Below are 17,247 nucleotides of genomic sequence, written 5' to 3'. Positions count from 1 at the left end.
CTAAAAAGACAAGAAAAGAAGAGAAGACCAAAGTGGATGACAGAAGAGACTCTGAACCTTGCCCTTGAGCGGAGAATCGCTAAAGCAAATGGAAGAAATGGAAAGGTAAAAGAGTGCTACCAATAAGTACAATAAATTTTTTCTTTTTATATCTCCTCTCCCTGCCCTCCTCCCCTCATATATTTTCTCTTTTTGATTCCATATCTGCTGGAGTGGGCACTGCCATTCAAACATCCAGCCTCAGAACCTTTTAATTCATTCCTACTTTTGCCGGTATTTAGGATTTGAGATCATTCTGTTTATTCATCCATCCAAACATTTTGTGTCTCACTGTTTACATGGCACTGTGCTAGATGCTTACGGGTGCAAAGGATGAATCATACTGGAATTGTGCCATCGAAGGGAATGATACCTGCCCAGTAGAAGGAGGATGGTTCTCACATGGATAGAGCCCATGGTGGTAATATCTAATAAACAGTGTCCCTTGATCATTCTCTGTTCTTAGTTTCTACTCGTGGCATACTAATTCAAGTATCCTTACTGCCTGCCTAGACAGTATTTCAGTGTCTTTGTTTCATAAGGCTGCCAAAACAAAATTAACACCATGTGGGAGACTTTAAAGAACAGAAATGCATTTTCTCACAGTTCTGGGAACTAGAATTCTGAATTCAGGGTACTGGTCATGTTGATTCCTTTTGAAAGCTTTGAGAGAATAACTGTTCCCTGCTCTCTCTTAGTTTCTGGAGGTTGCTGGCTGTGCTGGGTGTGCCTTTGTTGCTTATCGTTGCTTCATATTTGTCACATGGCTTTTATTTTCAACCTGTGTGTGACTCCCTTCACTTTTTTGTTTTTTTAAATAGACATATGTGTGTGTGTGTGAGAGAGAGAGAGAGAGAGAGAGAGAGAAAGAGATTTGGGTGAAGGTTTACAGAGCAAATTCACTTTCCATACAGTGGTTCACATATACTTTGTAAATAGACTTTTTTTTTTCTTAGAGCAAGTTTAGATTCACAGAAAAATTGCCTAGAATGTGGAGAGTTCCCTTATACCTCCTTACATACACCTCCTGCACAATTTCTTCTTTTACCATCTTGCACTTATGTGGTATTTCGTTGTAATTGAACCAATATTGATACATTATTATTAACTTAGCATCTGTAGTTCCCTCTGTTGTACAGTCCTGTGGGTTTTGTTGTTATTGTTGTTAGGTGCCATCAAGTCATCTCCGACTCATAGCAACCCCACGTACAGCAGAATGAAACACTTCCCAGTCCCGCGCCAGCTCCACGATCTGTGCTGTTCTTAAGCCCATTGCTGCAGCCACTGTATCAAACCATCTCATTGAGGGCCTTCCCCTCTTTCATTGACTACTTCATCTTACCAAGCGTGATATCCTTCTCCAGGTAATGGTCCCTTCTGACAACATGACCAAAGTAGGTGAGGTGTGAAGTCTGGCCATTCTCACTTCCAAGGAGCATTCTGGCTGCCGCTTCCTCCAGGACAGATTTGTTAGTTCTTTTAGAAGCCCATGGTGGTTTCATCATTCTTCATCAGCACCACAGCTCAAAAGCATCAACTCTTCTTCGGTCTTCCTTATTCATTGTCCAGCTCTCACGGGCATATGAGGCAATTGAAAATACCATGGCTTGTGCCAGGCGCACGTTTGTCCTCAAGGAGAGATCTTTGATCTTCAGAACTTGAAAGAGGTCCTTTGCAGCCGATTTGCCCCGTGCTGTACGTCTTTTAATGTCCTGACTGACTGTTGCTTCCATTGGCGTCGATTGTAAAACTAAGCAATGTGAAGTCTTTGACAACTTCAGTCTTTTCTCCATTTATCGTGCTGCTGCTTATAGGTCCAATTGTGAGGATTTTTGTTTTCTTTATATTGAGATAGGAGCTCTGGTAACATAGTGCCTAAGACACTTGACTGCTAACCATAAGGCTAGTGGTTCAAACCCACCAGCCACTCCTCATAAGGAAGATGAGGCAATCTACTTTTGTAGTGAAACTGCCTCTGAAACCCAAGGAGGGGTCGCTATGAGTCTGATCTGACTCCATGGCAGTAAGTTTGATTTTTTTGGTTTATGTTGAGATGTAATCCATACTGCAGACTGTAGTTAGTCTTCAGTCTTCATCAGTAAGTGCTTCAAGTCATCCTCACTTTCAGCAAGCAAAGTTGTGTTGTCAGCATATCGCAGGTTGTTGATGATTCTTCCTCCAATCCTGATGCCACGTTCTTCTTCATATAGTCCAGTTTCTCGGATTATTTGCCCAGGATACGGAATGAACAAGTATGGTGAAAGGATACAACCCTGATGAACTCCTTTCCTGATTTTAAACCATGTAGTATTCACTTGTTCTGTTTGAACGACAACCTCCTGGTCTATGTATAGGTTCCTCACAAATTAAGTGTTCTGTAATTCCCATTCTGCTCAATGTTACACATAATTTGTTATGATCCACACAATCAAATACTTTTTCATAGTCAATAAAACATGAGTAAACATCTTTCTGGGATTCTTTACTTGAGCCAAGATCCATATGATATCAGCAATAATATCCCTCATTCCACATCCTCTTCTTAATCCAGCTTGCACTTCTGGAAGTTCTCTGTCAGTATCTTGCTACAACCATTTTTGAATTATCTTCGGTAAGATTTTACTTATATGCGATATTAATGATACTGTTTGATAATTTGCACATTCTATGGGATCACCTTTCTTTGGAATGAGTACAAAAAAGGATCTCTTCTAGTCAGTTGACCAGGTAGCTGTCTTTCAAATCTCTTGACATAGCTGAGTGAGTGCCTCCAGTGGGGCATCTGTTTGTTGAATCATCTCAGTGGGTATTCCATCAATTCCTGGAGCCTTGTTCTTTGCCAGTTCCTTCAGTACATCTTCAACGTCTCTCTTCAATACCATTGGTTCTTGATCATACGGCACCTCTTGAAATGGATGTACATCAACCAGTTCTTTTTGGTACAGTGACTCTGTATTCCTTCCATCTTCTTTTGATGCTTCCTGCATCATTCAATATTTTCCCCATAGAATCTTTGAGTATTGCAACTCAAGGCTTAAATTTTTTCCTCAGTTCTTTCAGCTTGAGAAATGCCAAGCATGTTCTTCCCATTTTTTTGTTTTCTAACTCCAAGTCTTTGCACATTTCATTATAGTAATTGACTTTGTCTTCTCGAGCTGCTCTTTGAAATCTTCTGTTAGGCTTTTTTATCTTGTCATTTCTTCCATTTGTTTTAGTTACTCTTTGCTCAAGGGCAGGTTTCAGAGTCTCTTCTGACATCCTTTTTGATCTTTTCTTCTTTGCTCATCTTTTTAATGACCTCTTGCTTCATGGATGATGTTCTTATTGTCATCCCACAATTCTTCTGGTTTTCGGTCATTGCTGTTCAATGCATCAAGTCTACTCTTTAGATGGTCTCTAAATTCAGGAGGGTATATTTAAGGTCATATTTTGGCTCTGTGTACTTGTTTTAATTGTTTTCAGCTTCAGCTTGAACTTGCAGATGAGCAGTTGATGGTCTGTTCCACAATCAGCTCCTGGCCTTGTTTTGGCTGGAGATACTGAGCTTTTCCATCACCTCTTGCCACAGATGTAGTCCATCTGATTCCTGTGTACTCTGTCTGGTGAAGTCCACGTGTATAGCTGCCATTTGTGTTGTTCACAAAGATATTTGCAATGAATAAGTTGTTAGTCTTACAAAATTCTATCATGAGATCTCCAGTATTATTTGTCACCAAGGCCAAATTTTCCAACTACTGGTGAGTTGTCTTTGTTTCTAACTTTTGCATTCTAGTCACCAGCGGTAATTAACACATCTTGATTGCATGTTTGGTCAGTTTCAGACTGCAGAAGTTGATAAAAATCTTCAATTTCTTTATCTTTGGGTTTGGTGTTTGCTGTGTAAATTTGGATACTAGGAGCATTAACTGGTCTTCCTTGTAGGTGTATGGATATTATCCTATCACTGACAGCATTGTACTTCAGGACAGATCTTGAAACATCCTTTGTGATGATGAATGCCACGCCATTCCTCTTCAAATTGTCATTCCCAGCATAGTAGATCATATGGTTGTCTGATTGAAAATGGCCAAAACCAGTCCATTTCAGCTCACTAATGCCTAGGATATCAATCTCTGTGTGGTCCATTTTATTTTTGACAACTTCCAGTTTTCCTAGATTCATACTTTGTACATTCCATGTTCTTCTGATTATTTATGGATGTTTGTAGCTTTCTCTTCAATTTGAGTTGTGCCATGTCAGCAAATGGAGTTCCCAAAAACATTACTTTATCCCATATCATTAAGATTGCTTCTACTATGATGAGGCAGCTCTTTCCCACTCGTATTTTGGTTGCTTTCCAACCTGAGGGGCTCGTCCTCCGGCACTGTATTGGACAGTGTTTCTGGGCTATTTATAAAGTTGCCCAGTAATGTATCAGACAGTGCTTCTCCGCTATTCATAAGGTTTTCCCTGGCCAGTTCTTTAAGAAGTGGATTGGTTCTTCCTTCTTCCTAGTCTGTCTCAGTCTGTAAGTTGTGTTGAAGCCTGTGCACTATGTGCAACCCTGCTGGCGTTTGACACCAGTGGCACACCTCAACCCTCACAACCACATGCAAGTCACCACAGTACGACAAACTGACAGACAAGTTTGTCTCCCTTAACTGTTCGAAATCTCGGTGCCCTCCCCTTTACCTGGATCCTGTTGCTTTGTTGTCCTCAGCTTTCCCTCCTTCCTGCCTCTTATTTTGCAGATGTATATAACATGTCATGTGTCCATCATTAAAGTGTCACATAAACTTAAAGAGTCCTGTGATCCACCTAGTTACCCCTTTTCCCTCCACTCCCCCTAAAACTTTGCCAGCCATGAGTATTATTTTCCTTCTTTAGTTCTGCCTTTTCCAGGATTTCATATTCCTATAATTGGAATCATATTTTAGGTTTTTCAGACTGGCTTCTTTTACTTCAGAAAAATAATGAAACTCACTGCCGTTGAGTCGGTCTGACTCATAGTGACCCCTGCTTGGGCTTCCAAGGCGGTATCTCTACAGAAGTAGATTGCCTAGTCTTCCTTCTGAAGAGTAGCTGATGGGTCTGAACCACCAGCCTTCTGGTTAGCAGTCAAATCCCTTGGATGCTACACCACTAGAGCTCCTTTTGCTCAGCAATATGGATTTAAGGTTCCTCCTTGTTTATTAATGGCTTGATAGCTCATTTTCCTTCATTGCTGAATAATACTCCATTGTATGGATATACCACAGTTTGTTTATCCATCTGCCTGTTGAAGGACATTTTTAGTTGCTTCCAATTTTTGGAAATTACTGAGTAGCTATACACATTTGTTTGCTAATTTTTACATGGACATATTTTTTATTTTATTAGGTAAATAAGTAAGTGTGCTTGCTACATCTTTTGGTAGGTCTATTTTTAGCTTAGTAAGACACTGCCAGCCTGTCTTCCAGAGTGGCTGCACCATTTATTACTCCCACCAGCAGTGAAAGAGTTCCCATTGCTCCACCTCCTCTCCAGCGTTTTGTTTTCTCATCATTTGGGATTTTAGCCATTCTAATAGGTATGCAGTGGTATCTCGTTTTGTGGACTGACACAGTGACTGCAAGAAGTGCTCAAGCTTAGCAATGATTATGAGAACTGTGTAGGACCAGGTAGTATTTTGTTCTGTTGCACTTGAGGTCACTGAGTTGGAACCAACTCTGCAGGACCTGGTAACAATGCCATATGATGCTGAACTTTTTTTGTGTTTTCTTGCCATCTGTGTATCTTTTTGGTGAAATGTCTGTCAGATCTTTGACTATGTTGAAATTGGGTTGTTTGTTTTTTTATTGTGAGAATACTTTGTGTCTGTGGCATATAAGTCCTTTATCACAAGCGTGTTTTGTAATATTTTCTCCCAGTCTGTTTGTCTTTACATTCTTTTAACATTGTCTTTCACAGAAATTTGTAATTTCAGTGAAATCCAACCTACCAATTTTTTCTGTCTGTATCCTCCTTTTAGTATCAAATCTGAAAAGCCATCACCAGACCCAAGATCCCCTCGATTGTCTACTGTGTTACTTTGTAGAAGTGTGCTTTTACATCTCACATTTAGGTCCTTGATCCATTTGAAGTTGATTTTTTGAAAGATGTTAATTTCTGTGTCTTAGATTGATTTTTTTCTCTTTAAATTTTGTTTTATTGCTGAGAACATACACAGCAAAACATAAACCAATCCAGTAGTTTCTACATTTACAAGTCAGTGATATTAATTATACTCTTTGAGTTGTGTAACCATTCTTGCCTTCCATTTCTGAGTTGGTCCTCCCTTGCTAACATAACTCACTGCTTCCTGAGATTCCTATCTATTCATTCGATATCCTGTTGGCAATGTGATCCCATATAGATAGTTGATAAAAGAGCATAATGTTCAAGGCAGACCTGTTTTACTAGTTAAACTGTTGTTTGGTTTCAAAAAGACTCCAGGGGATATTTTTGGTTTAAGGATTAAGGGTTATCTCAGGGGTTCATCTACCCGTATTAGCTGCAGGAGGTCTGGAGTCTGTGAGAATTTGTAATTCTGTTCTGCATTTCTGCCTTTTGGTCAGGATTCTTCCATGGAATCTTTGATTAAAATGTTCAGTAATGGTAGCGAGACACCATCTAGTTCTTCTGGTCTCATGGCAGAGGAGGCAGTTGTTGATGGAGGCAGTTAGCTGCATATTCCTTTTGTGACTCTTCCCACCTTTCTTTCTTTCTTTCTTTTTTAAATCTTTGTGATTTGGGTGAAAATTTACAGAGCAAATTCATTTTCCATGTAGCACTTCATACACATTTTGTTTCATGACATTGACTGCAATTCCCTACAGTGTAATAGCTCTCTTCCCACTTCACCCCGTTACCTCTTCACTGTGTCATTCCATCCGGTGTGCTCCCACTCCCCTTCTCCCCCTGAGCCGTCCCTGTGGAAACACTGCCCTTTTGTTCTCCCATTATTGATAGCTCCAAGGCTGACTCTCAAGTCAATAGGACTTGAGACTCACACTGCTCTGGTATGGGGTCATTAACTAATATCATCTGCAGAGAAAAACCTTGTTTCCAAGCAAGCTCACTTCACATGTCAGGGACACACAGTTCAGTCGGTGGCTGCTGCTTACACTGGCAGCTTTTGATCATGTGCCTGGTCAAAATCTTGGGTGATGCCTCATCACCCTTTTGTCTTTTCAACCTGCATTTTAGTCATATCTGCAAGATGTTAACCTTTCCCCAGCCATATCTTACAGCTCTCCCCTGTACAGACCTACTGAACATCTCACTGTTTTTTCAGTTAGAGTAGAATGAGGTTTGGCAGACAGAGCAGTGGGAGCCAGAACACAAGAAGAGAGGCGAGGTGACATGTGGCAGAGGAGAGCAGCGCAGTTGTGTAGAGTGTGACCTTCCAGGTGCAGAGTGGAGGTCGGAGGTCTTGGATATTATTATGTACATGAAAGGGAGCCGATGAAGAATTTTTAGGCAGGAAACTCGTTTTGGCTGTTGAGATTTATATTTTAGGTACGTCACTCTAGCTTGAGGATAGAAGGAGGATTTGAGAGGAATAAGACTATAGGCAAGAACACCATTTGGAATGCTTTAGAAGTACCCATATGAGATGGTAAGGCCTGAATTAGGCCACTGGTGGGAGAGGGGAGAGATTTCAAAATATTTTTGGAGATATAATCTACAGGACTTGATCAGATGGATGCTTCTGGAGAAGGAATGAGAAAATTTAGGAAGGAATCACAGATGGCTCTCAAGGTTTCTATTTTGGGTGTCAGGGTGCATATTGGTGCCAGTAAAGTAGAACTCGTCAGTTGTGTCTTGTTGAGTTAATTCTGGCTCCTAGCAACCCTGTAAGGCAGAGTTGAACTACCACTCCATAGGGTTTCCTAGGCTGTGATCTTTATGGGAGCAGGCCATCTAGTCTTTTGGAGCTTTGGCAAGTTCAGATTGCTGACTTTTCAGTTAACAGCAGAGTGCTTAACTGCTATGTCATCAAGGTTTCTTAGAGCATACTAAAAAGGCTAACTTGAAAGAGAACAACAAGGTTTGCTTTAGGGAAACTGAGGAAATATGTTTTACCCAAAATAAGACAGAAAGTCATTAATAGTCTCAGCTGCAAAAGTGAGGTTCACTGAAACATGAACTGGAATCACTTATGAATTCTGCACCCAGGAGGCTGTTGGTGCCTTGGTGAACCTTACTTTATTTGACAGTTTGGGACAGAAGCAAGATTGCAGTGACTTGAAAGAGTTGTTGAAAGATGAAATACTTTGGAAAATGTGTGCAGTTTAAAGTGAAGGACCAAAGGGAAATGAAACAAGGGCACCCCTTAGTGAGAGGAAATGACATAGTCGCCTTAAGAGGGGTTTCAGACATGAACCATTGGGAAGATGACACTGGACCAGACGGCAGTTCTTTATGTTTATGGAAGGCACAGAGAAGCCAGGAACCGGGGCTGACTTCCTGGCAACTGAAAACAAGCAAACAAACAAAAGACCAAAACCAAGCTCACTGCCGTCGAGTCCATTTTGACTCAGAGCGACCCCTCCTTGGGTTTCCGAAGCAGTATCTCTATGGTAGTAGATTATCCAATCTTCTTCCAAGGAGTGGTTGGTAGGTTTGACTCACCAGCTTTCTGGTTAGCAGTCAAGTGCCTTAGGCACTATGCCACCAGGGCTCCCAAAACAACAAAGGACCTGCCAAATGGAAGTTGAAAGTGCAGGACTTCGAGTGGACAAAGAATGGGACTAGGGTACTAGAGGAGGCAGGAGGGAATGGGGTGAGCAGCACATAGTGGCATTGACCTCGAGCTGGAGACAGAAACACCTTACCCTCTTGAGAGTGGCAGGGAAGTGGCCAGGACTGTGGTGGATAACTGCTCTTGAAGATGACTTGCCAGCTTCACCCACAGTCCCAAATGCAGTTAAGCATACCCGTTGCCGTGGAGCCAATTCCAACTCATGGGGGCCGAGCATGCAGAGTGAAACTGCACTCCTTTCTTCCCAGGGGCCTGGGTTCCAACCGCCAGCCTTTTAGGTTAGTAGTCAAGCACTTAACCAACCATCTGTGTCACCCAGGGACTCTCTAAACTAACCTCAGAAAAAGTAGGATTCTGCTTCAAAGAAAAAACAAAATACTGTTTCAGAAATACCTCTTTAGATATTCTGTTTATTCTGGCATATGAACTCTGATTTTTCAAATTGTGTAGTACTTTGTGTCTTCCATGTCTATATGCCACATAGATCAGATCAGTAGTCCATTTATGTAGCTCATATTGAGCGTAAGGCTTAACTTTGCCAGAGCAATTGCTCTTGTTCTTGTCTTTTTAAAATATCTGTTTAACTGCTTGTTTTATTAATAAATAAAATTGATCATTTTTGCTCTCGTGGATGAAAGTCCTCTTTTTCACTTAGTCTTTTGCCAGTCAACCTAAAATGTCTTTAGAAATAAAGCTGACTTTCAAAACTTTCAGTTATTATCTTACTAACACATGGAATTTGTTTTAGTCAGATTGGCCTCCTTCTTGTGACTGATATTTCCTGTCTATTTTAACTACTCATTTTCAGATCTGTCTTTTGTTCAAATTCTGTCACATCCTCCATTGTGTGTTTTACATATTGGAAGCTGATAACTAGCAACTATACTGAACACGTGCTTCCTGTCCCTTCCCGCTCCTCGTTGTCTAATTGCTTGAGCTATTGGTAAGCCCCTATTGTTGTTGTTGTTGTTATATGCCGTCGAGTCTGACCCAACTCATAGCGACCCCTCCTTGAGTTTCTGAGGCAGTATCACTACGGAAGTAGATTGCCCAATCTTCCTTCCGAGGAGTGGCTGGTGGGTTTGAATCACCAGCCAGCCTTATGTCATCTTACCACTTTTTGATAAGGTCCTTTTGCCCTACCAGGAGATACAGTCATGTTCTTTTTCAAAATTTTTCTTCTTTCTTAGTGACAGTGACGGTAATGTCAGTAAGCAATATATGCTAGATCCTTCCGGCGCTAAGAATGTTAAAGGAATGTTAGATCGTATCAGATACTACCTCTTAATGTAGTCCCTGGTTTTAATGGAGAAGAAATTATTTGACTGTTATAATTTAATTTTTTGTTTGGAAATTTACTGCCAAGAAACTGAACTGAACTCTTTAAATATATCTCACCAAATAAATATGGACCCTTAGCCCTTATCTCTTCAAGTAGTATACTTCAGTTCTTAGCAGACGAGATGGTTTCTTATATTTCCAGTTTATTCTTTCTCATGCTGATGATGAACATGGCTTAAATAAGATCATTAGCAGAAACTAAGCTGCAGTCACATTTTTCAAAAGTAACTAAGCCTCCCCCCTCCTGGGACTCTCAATCTGCCTGGTGACTGAGTCCTCAGCTTCCAGATGCTGTGCCTTCATTAGTGATGTGAGGCCACGGCGTGAGCGACATAACATCCTTTGTTCTTGTCAGATTGTTGCAGCAGCTGACCTTACGTTGAAATCAGCAGTTGTATATCTTTGTTTAAAATTAGTTACTTAAGAAAAAATTTTCCTAAATGAAAGATTATTTCTGTTTGCTTAGTGAAATAGTATTAAATATATTCACAATCCACTTAGTATTATTTTGCCTAATAGTAAATTTATGGTAGACATCGGCTGTATATGACATGTTAACTTTAATCCTATTTAAGCCTTAGTGTGAAACAGGATATCTCGAACCCGATCTGCTTTGAGTATGAAGAAAAGTGATGACGTTAATGCTGATAAACTATCTTTCATACTTTAGAAATGCATTTTTAGTATGCTAATAAATAATGGCAACTGAAGTCGAAATTGGAGGTTTAACCTGTAAGTAGAGGGTTCTGGTAGGGTGGAAAAGCCTCAGACTGGGAATCAGGAGACCTGAGAACTAGAGTTCTAGGCCCAGTTCTGGCACTAAACTAATAGTATCCTTGCACAGTTGGTTGATTTAATCTCTCAAAAGTAAGCTCTTTGGACAAGATCAGTCACCTTCCAACTTTATGTGATTTAAATCTACTCAGAAGAAAAAAAGATGAATATATACTTTATCTTGGTTTAAAGTGCTTTAGAATTTTGCTTTTATAAAGCTGTAAAGCCAACTCCTGTCAGTATATGTACTATATATATATATATTTAAATAAAGAAATGCAAATGTGTTTTAAATTTTAATTTTATACCTGATGTCTCTTTGGGGACTTATACATAGAATAATTTCCATAAGCATGAATTAGAGCCAGTAAACGAAAAGACTGTACTCTACTCTTACATAGAATTCATATTTTAGCTTTATAGCATAATTAAAGATGATGAAGGTCTTACCCCGTTTTACCCTTAGATATATTGTCTTATTTTACATTTTTATTGTGAAAATTCTCTAAGTGTGATACAACTTCAGGTATTCGCAAATCTGTCCATTTTAGCCAATTTATAATAAATAGAATATTAAACTTTGTCTTCATAATTACACTTGACTTTTTTTTTTTTTTTTTTTTTTTTAAGTAGGCTCCTGCATTTTATATTTATATATACCAAAAACTCAAACCCACTGCTGTTGAGTTGATTCCAACTCATAGTAATCCTATAGGACAGAGTAGAACTGCCACATGGTGTTTTCAAGGTTGTAATGGTTAAGGAAGCAGACTGCCACATTGCTCTCCCTTGAGCAGCTACTGGGTTTGAACTGCCAACATTTCTATTAGCAGCTGAGTACTTTAACTACTGTGGTTATATTATATATATATTTATTTAAATGTGTTATATATTTATATTGCCAGTAGCATAGTGGTTGGATTACATGAAACCCACTGCTGTCGAGCCGGATCCGACTCATAGCGACCTCTCCTTAGGTTTCCGAGGCAGTATCACTACAGAAGTAGATTGTCCAACCTTCCTTCCAAGGAAGGCCAGCCTTCTGGTTAGCAGTCAAATGCTTTAGGCACTACGCTACCAGAGCTCCTAAATGATATATATATATATATATTAGTTTTATTTTGTTAGTTTGTTTTGGTTGCAAAGTAAGGTGCAGCCTCTTTATTTAAAGGCATCAAATACGGGAATGCAATCAAATGTCTTTAATTTCCACACACACAACCTTAAATAAATAGTTTTTTTAAATTTGTAATTCCCTAGAGAGTTTCTTAAGATCATAGGGGATGAACTTAACAATTGAGTTAGTCAAGTGAATGAAAGAGGTCTTGCCCACCTCCTTACAATGTGTTCCTTTGATTTGGTAGTAATTGCTGCTTTTATTTTGCACAGACTCAAATCCAGTACCTCAAGCAAGTCCAGCAGCCTAGCGTTGCCCAACTGAGATCAACAATGGTAGACCCGGCGATCAACTTGTTTTTCCTAAAAATGAAAGGTGAACTGGAACAGACTAAAGACAAACTGGAACAAGCCCAAAATGAACTGAGTGCCTGGAAGTTTACGCCTGATAGGTAAACAAATCATACTCCCCAGTCAAGACTTCCCTGACAGTCCCACTGCGAGAAAGCGGTGGTGGGACAGCCACGCACTCGTTTCCTCACCAAGACTCAGACTTTTTGAGCCAAAAGCCACATTTTTATATTGTCCAGCTTGTAATGGGTAATGTAAAACTTACCAGGTGAACCTTGTGTTTCAGCTTTTTTCTCTTCCCCCTCCCCTTGCTTCAGAGGCCTGATGGCGTCGGACTATTCCGAAGAAGTGGCTACCTCCGAAAAATTCCCCTCCTAGGAATTTTAGACACTTGAGAAATGTTTCTGTTTGAAGAAAAGAGAGGGAGAAACAGAAGTCTTAAGTCTGTGGCACACTGTGTCTTCAGACAGTGTGGAGCAATGAACACCTAGAGATTTTAAGTCATGAATTGAACATGTAAAATTCCAGTAAAATATAAAATGGAATATGCATCGCTCTTAACCTTGAGCATAGTGACTTAGAGACACTGTACATTAGTTTTGTCAATAAGACTGTGTGGACTTGGATTGTTGTTGAACTTCTGGGTCAAAACTTGAATAAGGGTAATTCATTTTGCCTTAAAAGGGTTTATTTGCTAAGAACCAACTTTTAATAGTCATGAGCATCAACTAATAGATATCAGTTCACATAGTTCATACACGTAATAACCATTTGGCTTGGGCTCTGTAACTTGATTGAGCCTTAAATCAGTGAGTGGTATGCTCTGAATGGTCGTTAATGCTGCAGACAATCTTATCAAGGACTGTACAAACATGGAGGTGTGGTTATCAAATTCAGGTGGAAACTGTTTGCAACATTATAAACATTCATTTCACAACTAGACTGTATAAGGATACTGGTTGGGGTGAGACGCCTGTGTTATTTTTTCAGTAGTGAAATTGATTAAACCCCCATTCCATTCAGCAGGCACATGTGGAAAGAGCATTGTCGTGGTGTTAATGGGGGATGTGTTCCTTCATTGTATTTGGGCCTTTTGTTGTATTGCATTCATGATATTCAATATGCCTCGAAATAGTTGATTTTCAAAAGTTCAAGGAATACTACGATGATTTGTTGTACTCTTTAACATTTTGGGGGGCTGTGGAGAGCAGGGTGCTATTGGAGAAACTGTTGCTGTGCTCTTCAGAGTGAAGGAAAAGGCTCTCTGTCTCATTTTTAAAGACCACCTATTGTCCAGCTGACACCATTACAGAGAAGGAGATTTGACACTTGTTACTTTTTGACATTTTATCCCAAGAAATTGCAGTAGAAATTAATGCGGGACAGCTTCACAGGGTGCCTGCCAGAAGATTGGGGAGATACTGTCTTGAACTGTGGGCTGGCCTAAGTGAGAGACCCTGTGGATTGAAAAGGTATTAGTGATCATTTCTAGCCAATTGCTGTGCTCATTTACATAAATGAGGCCTGTGTTCTTCATGCTTCCATCCAATCCTGGAGGTGAATTTTTTCGTCAGCTCATTCTCTAAGTCACCAATTCGAATTTTCCCTTGGTGATAATGGAGTCTAAGATGAGTGGAAGATAAATGGCCCAGCTTGTCCCAGCGTTTCAGTGCAGTTTTACCAAGGGTGACTTAAGTTCTGTGTTAAATCATTCAAATCAATTGTAAGTATCTTGTATGTTTGTGCTTTAGGGAACTGAGTGGTGGGGCAGAGGGGGGGATTCAAGAAGTGGTTTGTGTGACTTTTCAGCAAGAAATCTGCTTTTAAACTTCTCACCATTTGTGGGGGTTGGAGGGGTAAGTAAAACATGTTTGAAATGCGCTTGCTGTGTGCCACATTAAGGCTTCAGTATATCTCTTAGGGCTTTTAAGATTACAAGGAAGTGGCCTGAGTATTAGTTGAGAAGTAATTCATAAGTGTGTTATTAACATGTACTCAAATTTAGCTAGCATCTTTCTTTACCTCTTAGTTAACAGTCACTTTGAGGCCTGTTCTTTTTTGTTGTTTAAAAATTATACATGCTTGTGTGTATAATTAAAACTGTGAGGAAAGGTAGAGGTGAAAAGTGAGAGTCACTCCTTGAAGTGACCTTGGCCTTCCCCATCCTGTTCTCCAGGAGCAGTAACCATTGTTAAATTTCTTAGATATCAAGATCCTTTATACATATACACACAAAATCATTGTGTGTATACTGCTTTTTAACATGTGATTATACCGTATGCACAGATGTTTTTGCAGCTGGCTCCCCCACCCCAACCCCTTGGGCATTGCCCCCTCCCTTTTTTTTTTTTTTTTAGCATATCTAGATTATTTTAATAGTTACATAACATTTCTGTTATTAATTATCATAATTTATTTTAATCATTTACAGATGAATTTTTGTTCTGTGGAAAATAAGCTATAAACCAGAATATATGGGACTATAAATACATTGTTAATTAGGAACAAATGGTCAATCAGTACTCTGTCTGATTTGAATAGAATTGTTTTCTTAAACTCACCTATTAACAGTTTTAATTTTGAGGGAGAAGATTCCCTGGGTTAACGATCTTTTCTACTTTAGTTAAAATATTGAATTGTTGCGATAGTGCATATGTTCTGCAGAGCTATAATTCAGTATTTTGGCCATTTTCGGTTTGCATTTAATCATTTAGTTTATTGTGTATACATCTCTCCAAAGGATCTCGTCCTTTAATAACTAAAGCAAATGTACAGTGTCTATTCTTGTTTATAAATTCCTCCCTTGAAGGATTTTCTAATTGCTTTGTGGTTCGTAGATTTATTTATTTTAGGATTGGGCTGGATTTTTTTGTTCTAATTTTAAAAGTTATTCTGAAGATGGTTTTACTTTTAATTGAATTATTTTTGTGATATGTTGTGAGCATAATGTGAATTTTACAGGACATAGTTAATAAAATGAAGCAAAATTACAGAATTTAAGGATTAGCAGTTTCTTTAGATTTGTTGTAGGAATCTAATTTTAGAAATGATAATCATTATCTGAGAACAGGAATTTATGAAAAGGTATGAATTTATCGACGAAACATTTTTTGCATTAGGATTTGTGATACTATTAAGTCACAAGTTAATGTATTGATTTTACAGTTGTCTTTTTTCCTAATTTTTATTAAATTCATATGAAAGGAAAGAAATTTCACATTGGTTGGAAAACAGTGATGCTAGAAAATAAAGAAAACGCTAAGAAAATCAAGCTGTGGGGCGTCGGCAGCCAGTGGAGAGCTCCATTGTCGTTGACGATGGCATCTCTTTCCTCTGTTTCGTTCCTAAGCTCTTCAGCAGAGGTGATGTCTGGGGGCTGGAGGGAACATGGAGCACAGTAGCAATGAACAAGGACACCAGCTGAGAAAATTGCCATGTAGAGGAATAAAACTCTGGCCACGTGTAACCCAAGCTTTCTTCTTAGGCTCCTTCAAACCGTAGTGACCCAGGTTTTACTATACCACATGTTTTTGTAAGGAAATTTAAATGACATGCTTTTGCTTGAATTATGTTAGGTAAACACATGCTTGATAAAAGAATCTTGCAACACTGCTTCAAAGAATGCTCCCATTTTCAAAGTTCTAAGGTGTGATAGGATTAGGCACATTCTGAAGTAATGCATTAGGCAACTGAAAGCCCTGCTAAAAGAAGTAAATAGCCAAAAGAAATCAATTAAACATCATAATAATAACCAGGAAGGTCATTCTGCATTTAACCATTTACAAGAACATTAAACACTACCTATTCAAGTCTCAAAGATAACGTAATTATATCCCTAAGCCAGAGTCCTTTAAAAAGGTTGATAATCTCTAGTTGTTGCTGAGGCTAAAGAAAAGCTGTTTTTATTGTGAAATTTATGAAAAGTTTGTGATTGTTGTTTATGTGTATATAGGTTCCTATAATCTGTATGGCAAGGAGCACTGTTGATGCAGTGATTAAATGCACAGCTGTGAACTGAAGAGTCATCAGTTCTAAGCCACCAGTGCTCCACAGGAGAAAGATGGGGCAGTCGGCTTCCATAAAGATTGCAGGCAGCCTTGGCAACCTTATGCGACAGTTCTACCCTGTCTTGTAGGGTCATCATAAGTGAGAGTTGACTCGGCATACAACACCATAGTATGTTACACTAGCAGTTGGAAACCAATTGGTGGAAAGTATGGCACTCCTAATGTAGTAAAAATTTGCATCCATTATTATAAATAACCCTACCATATATTTGTGTCCCTAGGATAACCTTTTATAACGTGAATAAAATCTTAACTACATATCATCATTAAATTGATAAAATGTGAAATGTGTTGCAACTTCTGTCCCAATTTAAGATAATTGCAAAATACAAGTAACACAGAAAAGAAGTTAAGTGAGCGGTTGGTGACTGTAAACAGCCTTAAGGCTTAAGAAAAACTTGATTACTTGAACCTGCCTTATCTACTGCAGTGTATTCTTGAGAAGTGTACAAGATGAGTGTACTGGAGAACTGCCTGTTAAGAGGAATTTACTAAAGGCATTTCTAGCAAGAAAAAATAGCCATATTCGTTTCTGTTTCTAGGCACTGCTTTTCATGTGTTGTGTATTTTAAAGAAGTGTATGTTTGTGGTTGATGTTGAACAAGCCTTTTCAAGAACTTTATTGTTCAATAAAGCTAATAAGTACCATAGAGTTTATTAATATTGGTGTCTTCAAGAAGCGTGTGTTAATTAACTGACCTAATGAGCTCTGGTAGCATAGTGCCTAAGGCACTTGACTGCTAACCAGAAGGCTGGCGGTTCAAACCCACCAGCCACTCCTCGGAAGGAAGGTTG

The 17,247-nt window shown here is 39.1% G+C and overlaps 1 protein-coding gene across 1 annotated transcript in view; it reads left to right on the top strand.

Annotated features, from left to right (window-relative positions):
- LOC103200717 (WT1 associated protein) overlaps positions 1-17,247 on the top strand; it is a 32,361-nt gene that overhangs the window by 12,448 nt on the left and 2,666 nt on the right. Inside the window, exon 5 of the mRNA XM_007945267.2 lies at positions 12,308-12,486. Coding sequence (XP_007943458.1) covers positions 12,308-12,486 — 179 coding nt within the window. The remainder of the gene's footprint in view (positions 1-12,307; positions 12,487-17,247) is intronic.

Source organism: Orycteropus afer, unplaced genomic scaffold (genome assembly GCF_000298275.1).
Source record: "Orycteropus afer afer isolate SDZICR_OR568_19922 unplaced genomic scaffold, OryAfe1.0 scaffold00135, whole genome shotgun sequence".
In the NCBI taxonomy this organism is placed as follows: Eukaryota; Metazoa; Chordata; class Mammalia; order Tubulidentata; family Orycteropodidae; genus Orycteropus; species Orycteropus afer.
This window is presented reverse-complemented; position numbering and strand designations above follow the sequence as displayed.